At 47.1% G+C, this 26,490-nt stretch overlaps 1 protein-coding gene across 1 annotated transcript; it reads left to right on the top strand.

The window, feature by feature from the left end:
• The first annotated feature begins 562 nt into the window (after window positions 1-562).
• Window positions 563-23,252, top strand: LOC135829535 (uncharacterized). Its single transcript, XM_065341931.1, has 6 exons — window positions 563-1,000; window positions 15,816-16,118; window positions 18,109-18,330; window positions 18,675-18,959; window positions 21,750-21,989; window positions 22,581-23,252. The coding sequence occupies exons 1-6, from the start codon at window positions 937-939 to the stop codon at window positions 22,721-22,723; spliced, it is 1,257 nt and encodes a 418-aa protein (XP_065198003.1). The 5' UTR covers window positions 563-936; the 3' UTR covers window positions 22,724-23,252.
• Window positions 23,253-26,490: the final 3,238 nt, after the last annotated feature.

Here is a 26,490-nt window from a genome sequence, read left to right on the forward strand (position 1 = left end):
GGCCTAGAATGCGAAATTGCTGTGGGTAACGAATGGCTCTTGCAGCGATCCACAGCTGGGTCCATACCACGTCCGCTGTACTGAATACATGACATGTAAATAAAAATGTAGTGTCCACACGCAGTGCAGTAGGGGTTTCGAGTTCGATGCACTTATCAATGATTACGGTAAAGTACCGTTGATCCGCCCCTTCTCTAATTCCCGCCCCCTGTCGATTTTCTTCCTGTGAAGCGACTTTAACGTATGCAACGAAATACGATGTTGAACCGAGGCATGCACTGCTGTACACAATGCGTGCCAATCCAGGATGAAAATGTGCACAATCCAGCACATCGAGTCTGATCCTCTTCGCTGTTGTACATCGTACTGCACTTGGCAGCCTTGATCTAATTTCCGCCCCCTGTTACTGCCGAAAATCCAGCTGGGAAGCGACATTGCGTGGGGGGGGGGGGGGGGAGCGGATCAATGGTACTTTGCGGTACTAGCATGTATAGTTATTGTATGCGCCCGCGCGGGGCGAGAGTTGGTCGTTCCGAGAGTGTAAGATGTGGCAATGAACGATCACCTCCTTCACGGAGGGCTACTGTCGTTCAGCGTCCTCACCGAAGTATAAAGGCGTTGGCTGGGACTACTAGTAATAGTACTCTCTTCCTCGCATTTGTAAAGTTTACACTTCTTTTCTGGATAGGCGAATCGAGCGGGAGATAATTTTGGTGCTTTTATTCGTTTGCACTTGCTAGTCCTTGAAAAGTATTATAATTATCTCCCTTTTTGTTGAGCGCACTAGTCTAAAGCACAACTAACTTTAATACGCGGAGCGCTAGTCGACATCGTCGACCGGTCCACATTGAAACTGCACTGAGTTTTTCGAGATTCGCGTACGCGAGTGCATTAACGTGATTGCTGCCACTGCTGGATCAGTGTCCTTGGTCAAGAATGGAGAGTTTTGGAATGTTCCTGTTGGTGCTGGTCGTGTTCGCTGTTTACGCCCAAGCTCAAGGTACGGTATGCGTTCAGGCACCGATGGATGATGAATTGACGATACGCATGCTTCATGTACAATGAATTATGTTTACCTAGGGTACTAGTACCCTGTAAGAAGGCCTGTGGGGATTTCCCTATTCAAAATTTAATAATAATAAAAATAATAGCGGTATGGTGCACCACTAGTCGGATATTAAAGTGGATACTAGTACATGTACCGTAATTTGCAGGATATGTGGCTTCCAATCAAACATGACTTTGCAGTATCATGGCTTTCCTCTTGTCCTTCACCCAAACCCACATTTGAATGGCCTGTTGAAAGGAAAAGTAGCTCTTTGAAGAGGTCTTTGCCAGTTTGACCCGGGGACGACCTTCTCTGCATGTATGTCAGCTATTGTCATCCTTGAGGTACCGTTCAACATTTTCTTTAGATATTTGAAACTCACACTTCCTCTGACTAGGACAGGCCTGGACACAAAATAATAATAATAATAATAATAATAATGTATGGCAATAAGTAGGACGAGCTGAAGCGACATGTGGACTACTTTATTAACAATGTAAGCGATGGAGACGATGCAAGAAACAACCTAAAGGTTAAGGAAAAATACATGTAAGAAGAAAAAGGGCAATGGAAAAAAAAAGATGATTCGAACAAGTTTTCGTACAACACTCTTCAGGAATCACCGTTGTACTAAAGAACAAAATGAGAACAAAGGAAATAATTTGTCCCACCGGAACCAGAGCTGGATTCAACAGAAAGACCAACAACCATGGCGGCAACAACAACACCAGCTTCACATCCAACAACAACACCAGGTTCACATCCAACAACAACAACTAATCCACAAAACAAAGCAGCAAATGACAGACCACGGAGATCTACAGCAGATTACAATCGGACCTATGAATTCACGGTAAAAATACAAAGGAAACAATCGGAAAGGACGACGACTGACGTGAAGGCAACGGCATTCAGGGTTGGCGTGGGTGGTGAAGGTGAGACGCAGGACGATGCAAGTGAGGAGGAGAGTCAAACCGCGGTGGATGACGGAGCAGGTTCTGATTCGGACAGTGAGGGAGAAGGTGAGCTGAGTGAGGGTGAGAGGGAGTGTGAGGGTGTGCGCGTGAGTCGAGATTGTGTGCGTCCGTCTCGTAATAACAAGTCTTCAGTATACAATCATTTGGTTTCTAGTACTGACTGTTGTCGTACTTATTCTGATTCCTGTTTTTCTGTTTTGTGCCGTGCTCGTCATGGTTATCTTTTGCAGTTACAAGTTTTGGAAGCTGTTTGTCAGCGCATTCATAAGCCGAATTTGTGTGTCCAGAAAGATAGTGTTATTACCCTAAAATTGTTCAAATAATGTTCTGTTGTGTAGTGTGGCAACGTTGTTGCCGCTTGTGCCTAAATGTGTTTTGTCACCTTCTTGTTTATTATTGTTATTATTATCATTCGTTCTCACTTTTTTGTTTTTTTGTTGCTGATACACACTTGTCACGCTTAGTTCTTACTTGTATACCCTTGTTTTCTGCACACTTTTGTGAGAAATCGCACCTCGATATTCTAGTGCTGTCATTGTATCGTGTCACCCTACCTTGATTGCTATATTATTTCCTTTGTTCTCATTTTGTTCTTTAGTACAACGGTGATTCCTGAAGAGTGTTGTACGAAAACTTGTTCGAATCATCTTTTTTTTTCCATTGCCCTTTTTCTTCTTACATGTATTTTTCCTTACCCTTTAGGTTGTTTCTTGCATCGTCTCCATCGCTTACATTGTTAATAAAGTAGTCCACATGTCGCTTCAGCTCGTCCTACTTATTGCCATATTAAAATTATTCTCTCCTCGTCGAATTTTTAAATAATAATGTAGAAGAGAAAAGGACATATGGATACGAGTTAAGAGTAACTCTCCATCACTGTAACATGATACTTTATACAGTCAGAAAGTGCAATAACTAGGCACAAAACTGACAGAGTACTGAAACATTCGACGTCCTGACACCTAGCTTCAACACATCTCCGTAGCGCTAACCGACAGCCTTCCAACTTGGAAGGTTCAAGGTTATGGAAAGACCAAAGAGGGGAAGGCAAGCGCAACGAAAACGAGCAAAAGCTACAGTCCCAACGGAACAAAGAATGTCGATTGTTACTGGACGATGACGAGACCAGTACGATATTTGACAAAGCGGTCTAACTACAATTCGAAGCAGCAAAGCAGCACACCACCCAACTTGGGTGGGTCATAAATATCAAAGATAAGTAAAGAAAGGGAAGCTTTGCGAAAACGAATTGTACAAGCCGAAAGCCAAACTCCTACAGTACTCCTCATGCATGACATTGTGATGGACTAGTTGACTACAAAACAAGTTGTTTCACACAACGTACGTTTCGCCGTATGGTTCGTGACGGCTCATCAGGTGTGCAATATGAAACTCGGATGTTGAGCCATAAATAAATGTAGAAGAGAAAAGGACATATGGATACGAGTTAAGAGTAACTCTCCATCACTGTAACATGATACTTTATACAGTCAGAAAGTGCAATAACTAGGCACAAAACTGACAAAGTACTGAAACATTCGACGTCCTGACACCTAGCTTCAACACATCTCCGTAGCGCGTCTGACTGTATAAAGTATCATGTTACAGTGATGGAGAGTTACTCTTAACTCGTATCCATATGTCCTTTTCTCTTCAACATTTATTTATGGCTCAACATCCGAGTTTAATAATAATAATAATAATATTATCTACTGGTTGTGGTGCATTAATGTAATAGTGCATGCACAATCATGAATCAGTAGCCTTCACTGTGTGTACGTTTGCGGAAAATGAGAAAAGTGCGTAGGTGCGTGTATATCTGTGTTTTGTCGGCTCCTGTTATCTTTGTATTACAATGTACACTGTACTTTGGGATTTCTATAAGCTGGACATGTCACTTCAACTTCAAGACAATACAATGCAAACTACAAGTAAGCAAGCAACGCATACAAGGAAACAATCAGACAATTAAAACACATTTAATATCGTCTAGGCCACTGAACTGGACAGGCAGCGGTGCAAGAAGCCGTGGTCTCGCCTACGGCCATACGAACCCCTGCACCCGCGGAAGCATGTTATGGCCCAACGGAGCAGGGTAAACGACAGATCGTGAGAATCTCCTCCTTTACTGGCACGCTTCGGGCGCTTCCTGCGTACATTGTATAGCAACACTTATATTTATTAATGATCAATTTACACAGCTGAGGACAGGCAGGTATAGTGGGATGGTCTAAGGGCATGATTGAGAAACATAAGGTACCAGGTTCAAGTCCTGCTTGGAAGCCGATAGAATTTTTGCAGCCGTGCTGCGACCCACAGTTAATTGGGAACTCGTGGCCTGGCACGAGGGTAACATGGATGCAACATAAGATTTCGGTCTTTAACCACTTGGTGGCGGGTCTGATCTACTGACTTCCCACCGTTTAGGCGCTGCATCTGCGCCTTTGATCCTAGAGGGTGGTGGCGTTTCCACGGCGGATGCGGAAAACTCGGCTTCCAGCCGACTCTCACGCGAACCGTGACATTTTATTTTATTATTTTATTACCCAGTTGACTGCGCCTGCGGCCAGTCCAGTGAACATGAAAGGTGTGATGGCGTGACATGGTCCGATTGAATTAGTCGGCCTGGCAGGGAGTACGCACAAGTAGAACTGTAGTTATCAGTCGTTATAATGCTCTTCCCGCCCCAGCCAGAGTTCACAACTCTCATCCATGCCAACTTTCCAGATCCAATTCACATAATGTCTTCTCACAAACACCTTGGCATTGTGGTTGACTCTGCACTCTCTTGGGTACCCCACATCGAATATATCTGTAAAAAATCAAGTAAATCCTTAGGAATTCTCCCCCCCCCCCCCACTGCTCCTACCTCCCACTTTCTTGCAAGCTTCATTTTTATTTAGCCTACCTTCGCCCAATATTTGATTATGCCGATACGTCTTGGGTTGGATTATCCTCTTCCGCTGCTGCAAAGCTTGAAATACACCACAACAAAATCCTTAAAATTCTCCTCCGTCAACCCCGCATGCTCTCATCATCCGCCCTTTATAAAATCGCTCACACAACTCCGTTATCACATGGACGCAGTGCACACCTGGCTTCTCTTGTCAATTATATTAAGCTTGAGTTGCGCCCACCTCATCTCATGTGGGTTTAATTGGTTCTCTTCTCTAAGAACTAGAAACTCGTTCTTACTCCCTAAATGTAACTCATCCACTCTTTTGCGCTCCCGTCTCTTTATTGCTTATGCTGTTTGGCTCACTCCACCAGAGAAGTTAAGGATCTGACCTCACTCCGCCTTTTTAAGATCCGTGCCGCCCCTTTTGTACTATGACATAAATAGCTCATTATCCACATGTCCTTTGGGTCTCTGTGTTTTTCACTGTTTTTATTTCACATTATCTTTCTTTACGGAGTTGTTGTTGCTGTTCACTTTGCCACTCTTTCTTATTCCCTTCCCTTACTTCTATTTATCGCCGTGGTTGGCAATCACCTACTCTCTTAACATTGGCCGGTGTTCCCACCGAGTCTTGAGATGTAATATACCGTACTGGCAATATATGTTGCCGCAGTGAGGCCATGAAGCGTTACATTGGCACATGTTTGCCGCACGCAGGGCGTTACATGCAAAGTCGCACAGGAGCCGTTACACAGGTTTCTATTGCCGCAGTCCTTTTTTTGCTATTGCAGGACTTCCTGCTGCGTCCAGTTTTGAACTTTTCACCACGCGGTACACGTGCTTTCACAGTTTCAGCCTTTTTGGCAATGAAAAGATCGCCGCACCCCGCCGGACGCGCGTTACGAACGCAACGAAAATTTGTCGCACTAGCCTGGTCGCGCGTTACGCCGCACCCCCCTGCGTTACGCGTTACGCGGCAACATATATTGCCAGTACGGTATATAAATATGCCGTGGGGTAGTGCCTTTGCTGTTTGCGTTATGCAGAGCTCACTGACTTGTCAGTTTGAGCACTCTGGCAAGGTACGTTCGGGCCTGATTGGAAATTTTTATTTCCATTGCTATCAGGTTCGGCCTCATTTCCTCTGTGCTGCGCTGACGAGTCCACAAAGGACGAAACAGTTCTGTCCGCAGATTGAGTATTTCGCTCCTGCTCTTGTAGCAGTTGAGCACTCTTGCGTGGGGTAGTGCCTTTGCTGTTTGCGTTATGCAGAGCTCACTGACTTGTCAGTTTGAGCACTCTTGCAAGGTACGTTCGGGCCTTATTATTATTATTATTATTATTATTATTATTATTATATATTTGAGGATTTCCCAAAGACGTAGTCTAAATTGAAGGGAGTTCCATTATAATGGGAGGCTGTAGGGTTGAGATAGCAGACAGTGGAGGGCTAATAATTCGTAATGAACAGCCTAGCAAGAGAAATACAATTATGCTGAATGTTCCAGAATGGTCCTTTAATCAATGATACCTACCTCGGGATATGCCTTGAAATACGAAATGTACCGAAACAGAAACACAAAAATTAATAAGAATAAGCGCAACGCACAAAGAAGGAGGACAGAGGCATGTCAGTGAGGAGTGGCATTGTGTTTGGTGTCAGAGAAGTGCGTGCAAATGTGACTGTGAAACAGGGACTGCGAGGCTGTGGCTCTCAGGTCTGCGGGCAAGGCATTCCAGACAGTAGCGGTGCGGAAGAGAAATGACTTCCCGGCGTGTTTCCCAACCCGTGGCAGAGTGAATGCGAGTTGGCGGCGGCGACTACGCGTGGGGCAGTATCCCGCTGCTTCAAAAAGTTCTGGTTGGGTGGTGACCAAATGGAAGAATTCCATAAGGCAGGCGATCTTCCTGCGCCAGGATAGACTTGGCCACCCCAGCTGTTTAAACAATGATGACTTGGGCTCGTCTGATGGGCAAGGGCATCTCTCAAGCCGCATGACTGTGCGAGCTACTCTGGCTTGCAGCCTTTCAAGGATGAGCCGCTGTGCAGCAGAGAGGGAGGACTCCCATACTGGGGCGGCGTATTCTGCTGTGGGGCGGACATACGTAAGGTACAGCTTCCTGACGATGTCTCCTGTTAAACGGTCAGCCATATGGCACAGAAGAACGCAGCGTTGTCTAAACTTGCTTATTGTCTGTTCAATATGCTCCTGGAAGCTAAGTGTTTCACTCAACAACACTCCCAGGTGACGGTGACTGGTTGACGGCTGGATACCGCGGATGGTCTCTGCAGCTCCTTCCTCAGCGAATGAGATAACAACGGTTTTCGATGGGTTGAAGGTTCCGCCTACTCGGTCGGCCCAGGCAAATGTGTCCTGCAGGGCAGTCTCCATTGGGCTGGTACCTTTGGTTCGTGCTTGGCCGACGGCGGTGTCATCCGCGAACAGGTAAACATCAGCGTGCTGGTTGCGTTTCGAGGCACTGGGTAGGCTGTTGATATGTACCAGGAAAAGCAATGGCCCGAGGTGGGAACCCTGGGGTACTCCAGACTTGACGGGACGTGGGGAGGACAGATGGTGTTGGACTCGGACGCTGAATGTACGCGTATCGAGGTAGTTCTTAAACCAACTCGTAGCCGGAGCATCGCAGATAGAGTTGCTGGAGAAGCACGTCATGCGGCACTTTATCGAAGGCCTTCGCAAAATCGAGAAATGCAGCATCGTAAGGGATGCGTTTATCCATGGTCGAGGCGATCTTAGTAGTGAGCTGTATCAGCTGGTCAACTGTGGAGCGATCACGGACAAAGCCGAACTGTTCCGGGACAATGATGTTGTTGACCTCGAGATAGTGACCGAATTTGGTGGCGACAATCTTGTCTAGTGCTTTCGCAATAGCTGGGAGTAGGGTTATAGGGCGGTAGTTGGAGGGATCACACGGGTTACCTTTATTTTTAAATATGGGGATTACTGTTCCCAGCTTCCAGGCACTAGGCCTGATTGGAAATTTTTATTTCCATTGCTATCAGGTTCGGCCTCATTTCCTCTGTGCTGCGCTGACGAGTCCACAAAGGACGAAACAGTTCTGTCCGCAGATTGAGTAAATATATAATAAATATAATACATGCTCGTTATCTCCGCTCTCCGCATTGTTAGTAATAGACTAGTACTAGTACTAGTACAGTGTAGTATCGCAGGCGTCGATTGGAAAATACGTCATCTTGTTGTGGCCCTCCAAACAGTCTACATACTACTGTCGTCACGTGGACATGGAAATCCGGTCGCACGTCTAGTGGCCTCAGGGCGCTGGCCCAGCAGCCGGGGGTAAGCAGTGCACACACATGCATTACATGACATTGTACAATCGTGTTCATGTATTACTAGTATGCGCTGCTGCGCAATGGTCGCATGGGATCAATGTGACATTGTGCACAACGTTCTGTACGCGCTGAGGGCGCCGGCACAGGTCAATCGACCGGATTTCCATGTCAACGACAGTAGAAGGACAATCACGTTTTTTGATTTTGACAGCATGTTTCAAGGCGAGGACGGGTGGTGTTCCTGACTACAACTATAACCCGGTTGGCAGAGTCCCGGTCTTGCGACCATTTGTACAATCATGACGTCATGTTCATACTCACCCCATACACAACAGAACAACAAGGACAATCAAGGCTTGTTTGCTGCTACTTTAAGTTTCATGCTTACGCAATCATCAGGCAACATGAAGATCGGGTGCCGACCATGCTAGTATATATGCCAGGAGAGGGTGGTATAAAAAGCTGTGTGAGACTGTGGGGGCTAGCGCAGTAGCGGTGATGTTTTAGGCAGGGGGCTGTGTGCAGAGTGTGTGGTTGTTGAAGGCAGGGGCTAGCAGTGCAGTGTGAGCGCGAAGTGTGTGGCTGGTGTGGGCAGGAGGTGGTGAACAATGCGTGTGGATGTTGTAGGCAGGAGGCTGTAGAGCTAGCAGTGTGATAATAGCGCAATGTAAATGGATATGTCTGGTGTGGGCAGGGTGTTATGAACAAGGTGTGTGAACGTGAATGGTGTGGGCAGGAGGCTGTGGAGACATGTTTAGGTGACACCGTGGTTTTTTAGGAGATACTTGTTCTCGTGTCGGCACTTGGACACCATTTCGGAGCGCTTGTTGAGGCTGGACGGTGACCCTAGCGTGTTCAGGATGTGATACTTTTCTCTGGTACAGAGGGAACACCGCTTCGTGATGTTGGAGTATGCCCGGGCGCGATCTTTTATCCTCCATTCGACTTCGTATTGGGCGTTGGATTTCTTCAGCTTCCAGATGTAGTTGGAGAACTCAGTGCAGCTAGAGTACTTCTCGTATCTTGTTGTAGTCATGTGGTTGGCATGGCGTGACTTGAATGGTGGCGCCGACATACCGGTGTATTCCTTTTTGGTGGGGCCTGACGTTATGGATGCCACATATATCAGCTCCGTCGTTTGGCATTCACCGTTGAGTGGACAAGATGGCTTGTCTCGGCAGTTGCAGGGCTTTTCCGGTTTTTTCGTTTGCGGGCAGAGGACCGCTTTGTTGTGGCTTTTGATGCGTGCAGCCATATTTGGCATGCAACTGTAGCTTATCTTGATGGTATTTTTTGTGAATATTTTTCCGAGCTTCGACTGCGGGGGGAAGTGCTTCTTAATGAGCGCGAGGAATCTTCCACCGATGTTTGTTTTCACATTACGGCTGTAGGGCGGGTTGTACCAAATCACCTTCCTCTTCCTTTTCTTCTTTTTGCTTGTTTTCTGTTTGAACTCTAGCGTGCTAGGGTGGCCGCTGGCGCTGAGGGCCTCCGCGTAGATGGGGATAGCATCACGGAACACCGCCTCTGAGCAGGAGATGCTTGCCAGTCGGTTGTTAATTCCAGCTGGGATGTTCTTAAGGACTTGCGGTGGGTGATTGGAGTTGACGTTGACATACAGTGGGGTGTCGTTGGGTTTTCGGTACGGTTGGTAGGTTCCTGTGGAGAGGCTCATTGTGATGTCTAGGTAGTTAACAGCGTTCAGGTTGACGTCTATCGTGATTTTTAGCCCCAGCGTCTTGAAGGTGTCGATGACAGCTTTCCTTACTTTGTCCGCACTGTGGCCAGTGGCGTTACGGAGGACCGCAAGCCCGTCGTCTCTGTAGAGGCCTACCGAGCCGCTACTGAAGTGCTGTTCGAGTTTACCCAGGAGGAAGGCGCCGACCAGCTCACATGCTTCAGCGCCATCGAAGGATCCCATGGTAAAATCGAACAGCCCGTCTCTGTTTTTCTTTGCCCATGTTCGGTAAGCTCCGAATAGCAGTGACTGCCTCGCTTGTAGTATTATGTCGGCGTCACAGTCAGGAATTGCCACGAACTGCTTAGCGTAGGCGAGGGCTAGGCTCAGCAAGTTTTCGGAAATAGATGGATAGAAATCCACTATATCAAACATCACGAACGTGTGGCTAGCCTTCTCCTCAATTGCCCTGAACCAGTTTATGACGGAGGATGTGTTTTTCCATAGGTTGATGTTGGGTTTGTCCCGCAGCGCTTCCACTATGCCGCTCAGTATCTTTCTGCTGATAACGCCTATCTCCGGCTTCGCAGGGTTAATTAGGCGGCATGGTATGTTCCGGGGGAAGTTTTCTTTGTGGTCCTTGATGGTGACGAAAGCTTCTGCCTTTGCCATGGTGTCGATGCGGTCCTCCAGGCCCTTATCAGCAGCGATTTTCTTGGCCTCGTCGTTGATGGTGTCGTAGGAGCCTTCTGGTGCCGCTTGGTAGTTTCTTGTGATGTTGTCGTGGAGTAGCTTCCTGTATTCTTCTGGCGGCATCTTGTACAGGTTTAGGGTTTTGTCTGCGGGTACGATTATGTCGTTGGAGCTGCTGATCGTTTGTAAGTCTTCCTTCATCTTGTCCTGTAGTTCGTTATGCACGCTTCGGTAAGTCACGCTGCCAATCATCTCATACATATCGTGTTCGAATTTCTTCATCTCGTCCACTTGCGGTGGGCATTTTCTTGTTTTGAATCCGAAGTTTTCTCCTTCTTGGTCGTCTTCTTTTCTGTCACCACGTAGGTAGAATATTGCTCTCCAGCGAATCCTCTTTATGAGTTGTTCCGTCCTTTCAATGAGACGTAGTGTCACCCCATACAAAGACTAGCCAGACAAAAGGTCGCTACCAAAACAATCTTCCACGAGTGCCAACTACCTCAAGCAATGACGTACATGATTGTAACGTTACCGGAGGATGTAGCCAGTGTGATGACAGTGCTCAACACCATGGCGGACGCAGAGCGTATTACAGAACAGAACAACAAGGACAATCAAGGCTTGTTTGCTGCGACTTGAAGTTTCATGCTATCGCAATCATCAGGAAACATGAAGGTTGGGTGCCGACCATGCCAGTATATATGCCAGGAGAAGGTATGAAAAGCTTTGAGAATGTAGGGGCTAGCGGTGTTATCTTAGGCAGGAGGCTGTGTGCAGAGTGTGTGGTTGTTGAAGGCAGGGGCTAGCAGTGCAATGTTAGCGCAGAATGTGTGGCTGGTGTGGGCAGGAGGTGGTGAGCAATGTGTGTGTGGATGTTGTAGGCAGGAGGCTATAGTCTGGTACAGAGGGAAACGGAGCTGACCTACGTAGCATCGATAACGTCAGGTTCCACGAAGAAGGAATACACCGGTATTTCGGCGCCACCATTCAATTTGTGCCATGCTAACCACATGACAACAATAATAATAATAATAATTCGCGGGATTCGCGTTGGCATCGCTTGAATGTTCAGAAACACACAAACTAGCCTTCGCTTCCGCAGGCCACCACAATGCCTATGCCTTGTACACCTAATGGCAAATGCAGACCTCACAAGTGAGTCAGGGGAGAGTAGGTGAGTCTCTCAACCAATCGGGCGTGTAACGGCCCATAACCCTGTAAACTGCATCCTTGTTACCCTCACTCCGAGCTGTGAGTACCCAGTTGACCGTGGGTGTCGGCACAGTTCACCACGCATAAAAAGTCTTTACTCACGTAAAAAGTCTTTACACGCTCCCTGCTACCAGCGCGGGTCTCGAACTCGGGACCTCATGATTTGCAGGCAGGACTGCAAACCAATCGGATCGGCCATATGCGTTGGTTGACAACAACAAGACACAAAAAGTACTCGAGCTACATCTGGAAACTGAAGAAATCCCACACCCCGTACGAAGTTGAATGGAGAATAAAAGATCGCGCCCGAGCATATTCCAACATCACAAAGTGGTGTGACGACGTCCAATGTGAACACCAGGAACGGGAACGCAACCGTACTGCCGTACGGATCGGGAAGCGACGGGAGGAGTTGGAGCAGTTCAACTTTTCATACCGTAGACGGGGACGCAAGCGTACAAAACGGCTGCATTTTGAGTGTGAACAGGAGACGGCGTTGTGCGCCGACTACGGTCGTCCCTCTCTAATCCAGCACTTTAAAAACCGGCACCCTAGATAAACCAGCACAATTTTCAGGAGCCAAAATGTCCTCTTCATGCACATTGCAGCAGTAAATCAGATTTGTTAATCCAGCAACCTCACATATCAAGCAGAATTTCCGTGGCACAAATGCTGCCGGATAATAGAGGGGCCACTGTAGTCCCGATTCGTACTTGGTTGATTCCAACGCGTACATGCGGGTAATAATAATAAAAATAATAGTGCGAGAAGGCACAAAACTGACAAGGATATTGAGACATTTGACTTGTTGGTTTTGTGCCTTGTTGTCGTATTATCTGACTGTATTACTATCTTGTTATCTTGATGGACAGTTAGTCAAAACTAGTTATAGAGAGTTTGATCAGTTCAACTTTTCATACCGCAGACGAGGACGCAAGCATACAAAATGGCTGCAGTTTTGAGTGTGAACAGGAGACGGCGTCGTGCGCCGACTACTTCCGATAACTCGCCTAATGGCTAACACGAGTTAAGTTGAATTTAACAATAAGTCTGATGCCACTTATGGTATTTAGGATAGTTCAGGAGAGTGAGAAACGAGCTGTTTTATCATTTCCTGGAGCTATTATTTGAATGGCACATCTTTCGAAGCAACGTTTTGGTCTCCATGAACAACTGGTATTGTGAACTTGATCCAGCTTCATCCAAGGAGAAATTATTGAAAAAAAGTCCCGAAAAACAAGAAATTTGGTCCAAAAGTCACTCTGTCACGGACCGTGCTTTATGACTCGCGCCGTCTGCTGTTGAATGACGCAACGACTGCAGCAGATCGTGTCGTACGAATCATACAAGATTTTAAAGCTCACCCCAGCCTTCCCGACAGGCCCTTACGTCCCGTACCGTCAGCGTTCCGTCAAATGTGAACTAGGATTTAATTAAACAAGACCGGTGCCATGCTGCATGCAGCATCCTTGACGCAAACCATTTTTCACATCAATCGAGTCAACGTCAGCTCCCGCCAGTACCAATGATGCCTTCATGTTGTCGTGAAAAGCTTGGATAATGCTTACGAGTCTATCAGGACACCAACTTTTCCCAAAACGAACCACAGACTTTCACGATTGATTGATTCGTAGGCTTTCCGCAGGTCTACAAATACCAGGAACCCCTTGCATCGATGTCCATACAACTTTTCCGTAAATTGATGTACTGTGAAAACCATGTCCGTACACACAAACACACACACACACACACACACACACACACACACACACACACACACACACACACACACACTGTACTGTATTGACAGCTACCCTAACGGGTCACGCCGCCCTCCACCCAAGCATGGGTATGATGAGGGGCAGTGGCAACGAAAACAAAAAAAAACAGCAAGCAGAGAGAGATAGCAGGAGAAAGACAGCGATAGTAGTACATCTGGTGTACGACGTATAGAAAAGAGAGATGACAAGAGATACGCACAAAAAGGAAACAATAATTATTTGAACCTGTATTATTGCAGTTCCGAAATAATCAACCAGGTGATGGAGTGTGAGCACCCGAAGTCCTACCTGGACTCCACTGGAAGAACATTCCACGCAGGGATATCAGCGATAGGCCAAGCGTTGAAAAACAGCCATGAGGACACATCGTCTAGAAGTCCACCGCGCTCGAACTGAAATTGCAGGATCAAACAATTTTCCACCCGTCGTCAGGCAGCGTAACTCTTTTCCCTGCATCACCATCAATCTCCAGCAACCGTCTCCACTCTCACACACACACACACATACACACACCCCCCCCCCCCCCCACACACACCTGGTCCTGGTCCTGGTAAACACTGCCATTACGGTCACTTGTCCCCTTGCGGGGCCGACAATATGGAACGACGAGCGACGGCAGTCCGCTAAGAGAGGTAGAATTACTAGGTCAGAGACTCAGGGACCATGTTCGAGAGAGCCATCTTCGGCAGCTATGGATCTGGCTTATCATCAGAACGATTCCTCTCACGGCTGCCGCTTGAGCTGGTCCATCACTCCCCACAAGAGAGCGAACATTCCATGAGCCAACGCTCAGAGTGGTTCCAAGTCGTCGTTTTCAAGCGGTAGTTTGCTCCACTCGCGGGCTTGCAAGGCCTCGCGAAGGACTCCGAGGTGGGGGCAACGAGGAAAGTGTCGGCATCGTAACTATCCGACCAAGTCTCCTGTCGGTGAATACCCCACCTCAGACACTGTTTGCGAGGACGGCTGGGGACACCCCACGCCGTCCACAACGGCAAGAACAAGCACGGATGGAGGCCACAAAACAAGAGCCCAAACAAGTACAACCGTCCTCCACCAGAGCAGAGAACACACACATTTTCAAGATGTTCAACTAATTGAAAGATTTCCTTATTGTCGGAAACGATTCCTCTCACGGCGGCCGTTTGAACTGGTCCATTACTATCCACAACAGTTAACAGAGCGAATATTCCATGAGCCAATGCTCAGAGTCGTTCCAAGTCGTCGTCTTCGTGCGGTAGTTTGCTCCACTCACGGGCTTGGAAGGTCTCGCGAAGGACTCCGAGGTGGGGGCAACGAGGAGAGTGTAGGCATCGTAACTATCCGACCAAGTCTCCTGTCGGTGAATACCCCACCTCAGGCACTGTTGGCCTGGACATTTGCATCCAGTTTATCTGGTGAAATGCGCGCTGCATCCAGAAATAGCTGCTGGGCATGCTGGAATTTAGATTGCACACACACACACACACACACACACACACACGCACACACACACACACATACACACCATTGGACCATTGGACGCCCATCGCCGGAGGCGATGATAGCGATGCTACAGCAGAAGCCATAGCAGCTTTTGCTGGGATTGCAGCATTCAACAGCTTGCAAGGCTGAAGAATTGACCGCCACTATTCAGCCTGGTCTACACCACACAGCTATGAAGTGGCTTTTTCTGGCCAGTGAATTCCTACTTTTTGGTCTTTAAGACCACATACACACACAGACACAGACACACACACACACACACACACACACACACACACACACACACACACACACACACACACACACACACACACACACACACACACACACACTGATGTGCACGCATACATACCATATATGTCTGTCTGTCTGTCTGTCTGTCTGTCTGTCTGTCTGTCTGTCTGTCTGTCTGTCCGTCTGTCTGCCGGTCTGTTTGTCTGTCGGTTGGTCTGTCTGTTTGTCTCTCGGTCTGTCTGTCTGTCTGTCTGTCTGTCTGCCTGCCGGTCTGTCTGTCGGTCTGTCTGCCGGTTTGTCTGGTTCATGATCTCTCGGTCTGTCTGTCTCTATGTGTCTATGCTCGTTTGCCTTTTGGTATTTCTGCCTGTCTGCTCGTCCGTCCATCTGCCCATTCGTTCATCCCTTCACTTGTCTGTCTGTCTTTCTATCTTCCTCTATTTCGCTAACTCTTTTCTCCCTTGCTTTCTCCTGTATGCTCTGCTGTATGCGCAGACATGCAGGTTACTCCGAAACCGCTCGTCATTGTTGGTGGAGGTGTCTATGTGCTATCATGCGTCGACAGCAGCGGTAATGCTCGTATCCAGAACCACGCCTGGCAGTTCACGTTCCCAGCAGGCCGACCTTCTGCTCTGAGTTACCAGATTGTGGGAGTGTATAGAGAGACGATGGTCTTGAACATCAACCAGAGCCTTTACACTGGCTTTCAGACACTTCAGGCGTCCTTCTTTCTGGACTGCTACGGGATTACTCCACCGGCGACATTCCCAACTCCATATTCTTCCAACATCCAACTGTGTAAGATCACTAAGGCGTATTAAGTATACTTACCTGTCTGGAGAAACATTGTTGTTGCTGTTGTTGTCGTCGTCGTCGTCGTCGTCGTCGTTGCTGCTGTTGTTGTACTTTTAAAGTCTGCTCACAAACAGGCAATTGTGCTTTCTTACAATCACACACCTCCCACACATGGAAAAGTGAAAAGTCTGAATGACAAACTGACTGTCAACGCCAGGACTCGAGCCAGGGACCTTTGCTTGAGGCCAGTGATGCCCTAATCAGAGAGCTATCCTCTTCCATGGTACTGTCCCAAATGGAGCGTGTGAACCGAGCGGGGGGGGGGGGGGGGCATATTTTGAACCCAGTCACAGTGGGGTATGTCATTGACCCCAGCGGAGTATATCGCTACATACATGCATGCATCCCCGCTCAGAACGGTGCTGATTGGCTGCAAACACAACAACACGTTACGCGTAGTTGTCCACCACCGGCAATTATAAGAATAATTCTTATATTGACTCATGACTTATGACTTATGTCGCATGAAAATGCAGTCGATAGTCATGATCCAGTGGTAGAGACATAATAATGACACAGCTGTCTGGGGTGAAGGCAGGTGTGCATTTCGCTTTGCAAGACAGTTTTTTGGAAAATGGAAAAATGGGTTACGGGGTAACTGTCCCCCCCCACACTCTTTTTCGACCTGGCTTAAACCCTACTATTATAATAAAACCTATGGCCTCTTTTACGGGCAAACAGAATACAATTGACAGTGGCATGGCGAATGATTAGAACACAACACCAAAAAATGAAAACAATTGTGTGTGAAAAAAACGCAAAAAACGAGAAACAAAAAAAAACAAAAACAAAAAAACTATTATAAATAGTGCTCTCCACTAGTCTCCCAGACCAAAATCATGACTCGCAGTTCTAGAATTACGTTCTCCTACTAAGAGTATGATCCGGAGTTGATTGGTTTTCAGAGATGTTCTCAGTGCTGTCCAACCTTTTCCATGTACGATCCGTTACACATTGTACAGGTGCGCTGTCTGAAATCCGACCCAAAGTGCAACACTGACGCCCTGGCCCCTGGACCAGTTACGATTACATGACTGTCCTTGTGCATGTATATGACTGTGTACGCTCAAGTCGTCCAGCCGCATTCCTACCACTGCAAGGGCGTCAATGGCTAGGTCCGATTTGACCTAGCACAACTGTACTCTTGGACAGTTTACTTATAGTTTTTATTTTATCGTGTACAGTCGACCTACCCTTATAACGATATTTGCGTCCGACCAAGAAATATTGTTATAAGGGTAATATTGTTATAAGGGTAACTGGTTCATTCATACACATATGTCACAATGCATGAATTTAGTTCATTTTTACACTCTTCATAGCGTCCAAAACATAATTATGTCCACAGCAAGGTGCTCACTGGTGCCCCCATTGCATTTCGTCATGTTCCAGCGACTTATCAAGTGAAGCTTTCCCTACCTTGACAGTGGACTCTACATAATCCCTGCTGGGTATTGGTATAAAATGGAAAATGTCGATTTGTCAGCCCATTTTATATTGTTATAGGGGTAATATCGTTATAGCAATATTGTTATAGAGGTAAGGCATTGTATACAAAAGTCAATGGAGTGATTTGGTTTGACAGAAAAATATCGTTATAAGGGTAATATCGTTATAGGGGATATCGTTATAAGGGTAGGTCGACTGTACTATGTTCACATACCCAGCTCGAAAATAATGATGAAACTACAATGGTACTGGGACTAGGACCAGCGTGACACCTACTGAGCAGGGGCTGCACCAAGACGCAGCAGTGATGGTGGGGCATTGATGGCTCTGCCGACGTGAGGTCTCCGCATCATGGTCAAAAGCACTCATCAAAAAAAGAAGAAGATAGAACTGTATGGGTCAGCAAACGGAAAAAAGCAAGGCTTAACATCAGTTGCCTATCCATGTCAATTGTCTACTCTGTGTGCATTTGTCAACAACTTAGATAATGACGTGTGTCAGGATCCGAAGTACTGCGCTAACACCACTCAATATCCGCAGGGGTCGACGAACTGCACGAGCAACAGTTCTGGTAGCTTGGTAACATTCGACTGTACGTGTTCGCCTGGCGATACGGGCGCTCCTTGTAGGGAGTTGCGCGACTGTAGGGAGAGGGCAGCAACACCTGCGGATGCGGACAGGGACTGCAGTCCTACATTCATCACCGGTATGTGTTTTAACTTTTGTTTTCGCAATAAAGTGTGCTTTCACGTCTATCACATGACCATACTGGACGGCCATGTTGGTACCAACTCCACTCCACCCCTGCATCTATGGGTCATGTGATGTCGCCATGTTGGTTCCAACTCCACTCCACCCCTGCATCTATGGGTCATGTGATGTCGGCCATGTTAGTTTACTGTCCACATGACAGGATCACTTCGTACACAGATTTAGTCACATGGCCGGCTGGTATAGATAACGCTTCACAGCGGTAGACTGAGATTCCATCTCGATGCAGTCACAAATGCTCTCTTCGATTTTCTTTTCCTGTCCTTCTATGCACTGTAGTTCTTAGGATGACGATACCTCAGAACAACGTCATCAACGGCTCCACCTTCAATGTGACTTGTTCCAGCGACATCCCATTCACAGCACGGGTCAATTGGACCGTCATCCCAGCGCCTCCCATCGAGGCCTTGTCGTTCTCCGGACCAATGGGCACCACGCTCACTATCTCTCCCATCACGGCCGACGTCGACAAAGATACGGTTTCGCGCCCCATGTCTGTGATTTGCAGGGCTGACGTTACGGGCAGATTAGGCCCAGGACTTGGCAGTGCTACGCTACCTATTTGTAAGTACAGTGGATTCCCGAAAGTGGCTATAGCTTAGCTGTATAGTGTCTATCATCATAATGGTCGTCACATCGCCTTTGGAGGTGAGGCGGCCGAGGGGTCCTCCCCGCGGAAAGATTCAAAAATCGAAGCCTACTGCCATCGCTTCAGGACATTATTTAATGCATTGGTTGTTATCAAAAAGATAGTGCAATATCTGCGGTGATTAGTGAAGAAAGTGTCTGCTCTGAACAACTGACTTGACACTTGACTGACTCATGACTGCGTGTGGAGCACACGAGAAGCCCGTCAAACCTTCCACTCAGCAAACCTGGAAGAAGGGTTGCTCGTGTGCTCCAGGCGCAGTCCTGAGTCAGTCAAGTGCCAAGTCAGTCGGCAGGAAGCGCAAGCTCCGACGTTCGGTGCAAATACTTTCGTTGATTGATATCCCCGTTTGAAATAATCGATGCCTATGTTTCTCGTGTTCAAGCACCCCAAGTATTGTAGGGTCTAAAGCTTCACTGATGTTGATTGAGTAAGAGACAACGAGAATAGTTACGCTGACGTTGCCGGATGATACCATACTCTGAAACTCAGAGTTGCAACAAACTGGCCTTGTGCCTTTGTTGTATGGTGTACAATGTACAGTAGTCAGGCTGATATTGGGTGATACGCTCCTCATCATTCGTCCTGTTGAGCTCTCTCTGTGGGCTGCTCTAGTGCTGCTGCATTACGCATCGCTCGCTACATTTCGTAGCTTACTTAAAAAGCACGTAGCTGTATTGATGAGGCATATATGGCCGAAACAGCTTTTTGTCTGCAGCATTGGGTAGAGAGGACGGTTTCAAATAGGACACAGGTTGCAAACCGGAACGGACTCAATATTCACTTTCTCTCTTGGTATTTTGATTAGAAAACATTATGTCTAAGTGAGACTACGATGTGTTATACTCCGAGCCAAAATTTCATGGCTCTGCGATGACCAGAAGCGCCATATCAAGCAGGTGAGTTTTTGACGTGTTGCTTCGCACTGCGACTTGAGTTTTACGACTTTCAAAAAATAAACTTCTTGTCGCAGGTAAACAGCGGCTCGCCTCTCGCCAATAAAGCACCGCATACCAATCAAAACTAATGGAAGCACACACAATGCTTATTGTTACTCTGTACCGACCATCGTGGAGCGATAGCAATTACCTAATTTTAGACCCAGAGTGAATTTTAAGTGCACTCTAAAACGTGTCCGGTTTGGAGCCACCTCTGATTTGAACTTTTTTGAAGCGAAAATTTGGGCAACTTGGAGGCAATGAGTCAGCACAAAGGAGTGGCTCAGTTCGATTGACTCTGGCCACAGAGCAAACTCCAACATGCCAGTTTCCTTCCACAACATATTTCGAGTGAAAAATCAACGCTGATGATCGGTTTGGGTCTATACAAATTTGGCTGTCAAAGCGTCCCGGTATCGAGCCGTCCCCTCTACTCCAATTTCAGACATTTTAGGTGCATGCTCAATATTGTCGGTATAAGGGCAAAAGGCCTGGTTAGGTGAACAGAAATTGGCAAAAGGGAAGTATACCCTAAAATCAAATTTTCGCCAGTTGTAGTCTTCGGGGTGCTGAGTCGAATGGTCTTGGTCTGAGGAAGCTGAGACGCTCCCTTCCTCCTTTATTCCCAATCGAACTCGCGCACTTCCACCGAAACTGGGTGACTGCGCCCTACTAGATAGGGATTTGTATGGAAAAGTCACTAAAAACGCCGTTTCGTTCTTATAAAAGCGCGGATGACAGCGATTGGTCCATATGTTGTAGTCTTTTGGCCGTTGAGTCGACTGGTTTTGGTCCGAAAAGGCTGCGATGCAGCGTTCGGCCCTTATTCCCAATCGAACACGGTTGAGTAAGTGGTCACGTGCTCATTTACAGCCTGTTTGGGCCCGTTTATGTCACTCGAGTTGAACCTTTGAACCAGGGAGTCGTAAAAGCCTCTTACGACTTCCTGCTTTGAACCTTTGAGTTGAATCTTGATGTGAAAACTGTACTCTGCAGGCACGGTGACCAGGCGACTGGTGTACGCCTGAGAACGTGACCGCTCACTCAACCGTGTTCGATTGGGAATAACGGCCGAACGCTGCATCGCAGCCTTTTCGGACCAAAACCAGTCGACTCAGCGGCCACAATACAACAACATATGGACCAATCGCGGTCTTCCGTGCTTTTATGTGTACATGTATAAGAACGAAACGGCTTTTTTAGAGACTTTTTCCATACAAATCCCTATCGAGTAGGGCGCAGTCACCCAGTTTCGGTGGAAGTGCGTGAGTTCGATTGGGAATAAAGGAAGAAGGGAGTGTCTCAGCATCCTCGGACCAAGACCATTCGACTCAGCATCCCGAAGACTACAACTTGTGAAAATTTGATTTTAGGGTATACTTCCCCTTTAAGTACAGGGACGCAACTCCCTATTGGATTTTTAAGTACAGAGACGCAACTCCCTATTGGATTATGTCTGTTAGTGTTTGTTCGGTGTATTGAAATTTTAGGTGTGAAACAGATTCACCGAAAGTACCGAAAATAAAACTACACCGATAATTTGGGAAATTACAGTAGTTGGCGTTAGGCTGATAATCATAATTAATTTTTCCTAATTGGGAACTCAGCCTACTATAGTGATGGGGCCAGACAGTAGGAGGGCAGACACTATGTGACCCAACAGGACACGCCATGCCACTTACATTTATACTGCTTTCAAAGCAAATGAAAACAGCAACCAACACGAGCTGGCATGATGATTCATTCATCTCTCCGTTGCTTTTACAGGGTACGACGTTTGTGCTGATGCTGATGTGTGCACGCGAAACTTCGGCATCCCACCGGGCACCTCCGACTGTGTATTCCCGACCGCTGGCCGTCCGCGCTGTGTTTGTCGTCCTGGCGACGCCAGTCGAGTCTGCAGGATAGTGGACGGCTGCGGTGCTACGGGTGCTAATGCTACTGGCGAAGCAGCAGTGGACGTCCTTGGATGTGTGAACAGCATGGGATGCATGCACAACAATGTCAGTAAGTACAGTCTGAAATGAATCGCCCATTTTGGAGGCAGGAGCACAATCCACAGTGAATTCCACAGCGATCCATTTAGTAGGATGAAAATCCCACCGAACGCAACCACTGCCTCCTGCACCACCACCTTCACAAAACCGACCACACGCACCACAACCACCACCAGCACCAGCACGATCACCACAAAGTCAGTCAGTTTCCCATCTCTCCTAGGTGCTACACTTGGTCTGGTTCCCTAGCATGACATTTTGTTTACCTTGGCATTGTGCTCCCGGAGGCGTTGTATTTCAAACAATTTGTTAATTGGTACTGGCTTGCCCATCTTTAAAATGGCTGCCTTGCCCATTACATTCGACCATTCACTGTTGCTGTGACCGTATAAGTAAGTAAAGTTTGCACGTCAACGTTACAACCGGCTGTGTGTGTGTGCGTTGAGAAACACAACCATCTTAGGAAGTTTCGCTCGTGCCAGGCAACCACCATGCCTGTAATACCAGGGTGGCAGATGCTGCGCCTAATGACGGGGGTGAGGCGGTAACTACCACAACCAATGACCATGCGTTTTTTGTCCCCTGCCCTTTTCTTCTCCAGCCGGTGTTGTCGAGTGTAGTGGATCGGGCAGTAACGCTGAATCGGGCAGTAACGCTGAATCGGGCAGTAACGCTGTCGTGCCAAGCCTCATCGCGTTGCTAATGGTGATGGTCGGCATGGTGATCGGCAGACTCCAAATCTAGCGCGTGCATCTACATTGTGTTCTAGCCTAGCGTCTCAATGTGTAAACATGGTGCACGGTTGCATTTTCATAACTGACGAATCCACATTACCTTCACATACAAGAGCATCACTTTAGATTGCCATCAAATAATGGTCAAACATTCTTTGTGTGTTTTTCTGACAATCTTAAACCAAGTCATTTTTTTATCAGAACAGTGTAACGGTAATAAAGTTTAAATTAAATCTTGTTATCATAATTGTCAGCATTTCATGGCCGGTCTTTAGTTATTCGTACTCAGTGTTGCCACTGTTGGTAGTTTCACGTGTGTGTGTATGTGTGTGTGTGTGTGTGTGTATAGGGATTCACTGGCCAGGAAAAGTCACTTCAAATAGCTGTATGGTGTAGACCAGGCTGAATAGTGACGGTCAATTCTTCAGCCTTGCAAGCTGTTGAATGGTGCAATCCCAGCACAAGTTGCTATGGCTTCTGCCGTAGCATTGCTATCATCGCCTCCGGCGATGGGCGTCAAAGGTCAAGGTGTGTGTATGTGTGTGTATGTCTATGTGTGTGTATGTGTGCGTGTGTGCGTGTGTGTGCGTGTAGAGAGATGTGTGTATGTACACGTACATACACACATCTATGTGCTGCATGTGTGTGATAATTTGTGCGTGCACATGCAATGAACAGCTAGCATTAGTAGTTGCTGAGCACTGAAAACACCTCAAGGTGTAGGTCTTTTCGTTGACGCCATGTTCATTTAATAAATCTTGAAACTGCTTTCACAATTATTATGGACAATCCACCATGTACCAGCACATGTGCAATGCTGCATAATAATAATAATGATGAAAGCCGATCGAGCGGGTCAATGACAGGCTGGGCGCTGTGTAGCCACAGGCGTTCGATCAATGTGAACTGGCGCACGGCGCTAACTTTTATTCACATGAACGGATTTCATAGCACAGCTCAAAAGAGACCAGAGAAACAGGTTGGGCATTACTACCAAATGTTATTTTAAAAGAGGCACTGGTCGACTAATACTTTAAGGTGTTGCAACATCTAACAAATCCAAAGACAGCACATCTTCTTTTAATTGTTTCGTCTTTCGCAGACGCAACCAGACGATGCGTGCAGACACAAGCATTACAGTTCACCAGCCCATCAGCAACACCTCACCACAACAATTGCGTATCGCTCTATCGACTATCTGGAAGCATTGTGGAAAGGACCTGTATTGGCTGCAATGCCTGTATTTTTTGTATTGTATTTTATTATTTTACTTGGGCATTCCCAACAGACCCTAAGGTCTTCTTACAGGGTGCCCAAGATGAATGAAATTGTCAAGTTCCTGGCGAAATGAATTGGGGATATGATTTGTGCGAAGGGATTCGGGAAGCGCATTAAAGCGGTCAGCACCAAGGAATGAAATAGATCTGTATCCAGCTTGAGCTTGCACAATGGGTAAGGAAAGGGAATGATTGACTTGGCCGCGGGTTACTCTGTCTGTGTGAGCGCAGTCATGGCGAAGGGAGAACATGTCAGAGAGGAGTGAACTGCAGATATTGTGGATGCAACGGAACACGAAGAATATGGACTTCGTATGATATCTTTTGTTTAAGCTAATTATGTGGTATCGCTCAAGCAAGTATGATGTCCACGTAAATGTGTCATGCTCAAATATGCATCTAAGTGCTCTCTTACTTATGCGTAGCAGCTGATCTCTCACATTGTCAGCGAGGCAGTGGACGTAGGCAGTGCTGGCGTACTCGAGCTTGCTCTGGACTACTGACAAGTAGAACTGCCTTCTGGCCTGGACAGCAAGGTTCCTCCTTCCACGTCGAAAAGCACCTAGTTTCTTTCTGATGTCTTCCCTGAGGGAGTTAACGTGGGCACTGAAACTTAAAGTTGAATCAATAGTCAGTCCTAGATGATTAACTTCGTCAGACGGGGCAATAACAGTTGAACCACAGACAATGCTCAGGTTAGGTGGAGGATGTGAGCGTCTGCTGTGGATCAGTAGTACTTGGCTCTTGCTGGAGTTCAGGAGCAGGCCGCGATCTGTGAGGTGCTGCTTCACCACTGAAAAATCGTCTTCTAAGTAAGACATGAGAATTCATGGACACTTTTCAGGGGCATACAGGGTGGTGTCGTCTGCATAAAGAAGGCGTTGGGAACGCAATGGCAGAGTGGGGACAAGTCGAGTGTAGTGCAGGTTCTACAGTCACTTGTGGTTCCGTTCACTTCTACGCGTTGCTGTCGGTGAGACAGATACGACTTAAACCACTCAAGAGCATTCCCACGGATCTTCAGATTGTGAAGGTCATCTATTAGCGTTTGGTGGTGGACGCGGTCAAAGGCTTTGCTCATATCGAGCAGCAGTACGGCCGTATAGTCTCCGGTATCCATACTTCTCTGCCAGTTATTGATGGCAAGTGTTAAAAGGTCCTCAGTACTGTGGTTCTGCCTGTATGCAAACTGTTCATTTGGAATTGCTCCGGGTGTGATGTCCAGATGGTCATGAAACTGCTGGAGCACTATTGATTCCAAGACTTTGGAGATAATGGGCAGTAGCGAGACTGGGCGATAGTTGGAACTGTCGTAGGGGTCGCCTTTCTTAAACACTGGACACACAGACGCTAGTTTGTAGGCTGACGGTACCTTTCCGCTAGACAATGACTGGTTGAAGATGGAAGTTAAGGAATTGGCCAGCTCGGCGGCATGGTGTTTCAAGATGTAAGCTGGTATGCCGTCTGATCCAGATGCTTTCGTGGTATTCAATCGTTCGAGAATCTTCGTTACTGCTGCTGTTGTAACGGGTTGGAACTCGAGAAGGCAGTGGTCTAAACAGTCGTCCGCCGGAGTGTCTGGGGTCGTAAGAGCAGCGCGGTGTTATATCCTATGAGTAAGCGAGGCGAAATTTTCTTGCCTCGCTCGGAAAGACGCCGCACAAAGCGTGGAAGACTTTGCTTACAGGCAAGCAGCGGTCAGAGGAGTCCTTTCATCAATACGTTGTGCGTGTTTGCCGAGAGGTAGAGTTGCGGGCCCCGCTCGCTATGACTGAAGATAGCGAGGTGGACTCCAAGTATAGCGGTGGTATACATGTACCAGTACAAGTGCATGTAGGTGAGATGGCCCCTGTACTGCAAAGCAGTTGATCTTGGATCAATGCGGACCGGAGATGAAAGCGTACATGTACATGATTGTACACGTACCTGATTGAACGGCAGTGCTACGGGATGTCTCTGCGTCAGGTTCAAGAACACAGCGCGTTTTACCAAGTTGTTGTTGTTGTTGTTGTTGTTGTTGTTGTTGTTGTTGTTGTTATTGTTGTTGTTGTTTGAAATCTTTTATTCTAACGATGGCCTGTGGCGAATAAGAGAAAAATAATTACAGGCACGGGGATCAGATACAGAGAGATCAAAGTTTGTTGTTGTTGTTATTGTTGTTGTTGTTGTTGTAGTTGTTGTTGTTGTTGTTGTTGTTGTTGTTGTTGTTGTTGTTGTTGTTGTTGTTGTTGTTGTTGTTGTTGTTGTTGTTGTTGTTGTTGTTGTTGTTGTTGTTGTTGTTGTTGTTGTTGTTGTTGTTGTTGTTGTTGTTGTTGTTGTTGTTGTTGTTGTTGTTGTTGTTGTTGTTGTTTATTTATTTTACATCGCATGTCAAACGGCCAGTTCTGCCCAATATTATGAAAGGGATGGTCAAGTCGCGCACAGACGACAGGGTCATACTGCCAAGAAGCCAGTGGGAGGATCAGATCCCAGGCCCACAGCGTGGCTGCATTGCATGGCG

The sequence above is a fragment of the Sycon ciliatum genome, chromosome 13 (genome assembly GCF_964019385.1).
Source record: "Sycon ciliatum chromosome 13, ocSycCili1.1, whole genome shotgun sequence".
NCBI classification, from domain to species: domain Eukaryota; kingdom Metazoa; phylum Porifera; class Calcarea; order Leucosolenida; family Sycettidae; genus Sycon; species Sycon ciliatum.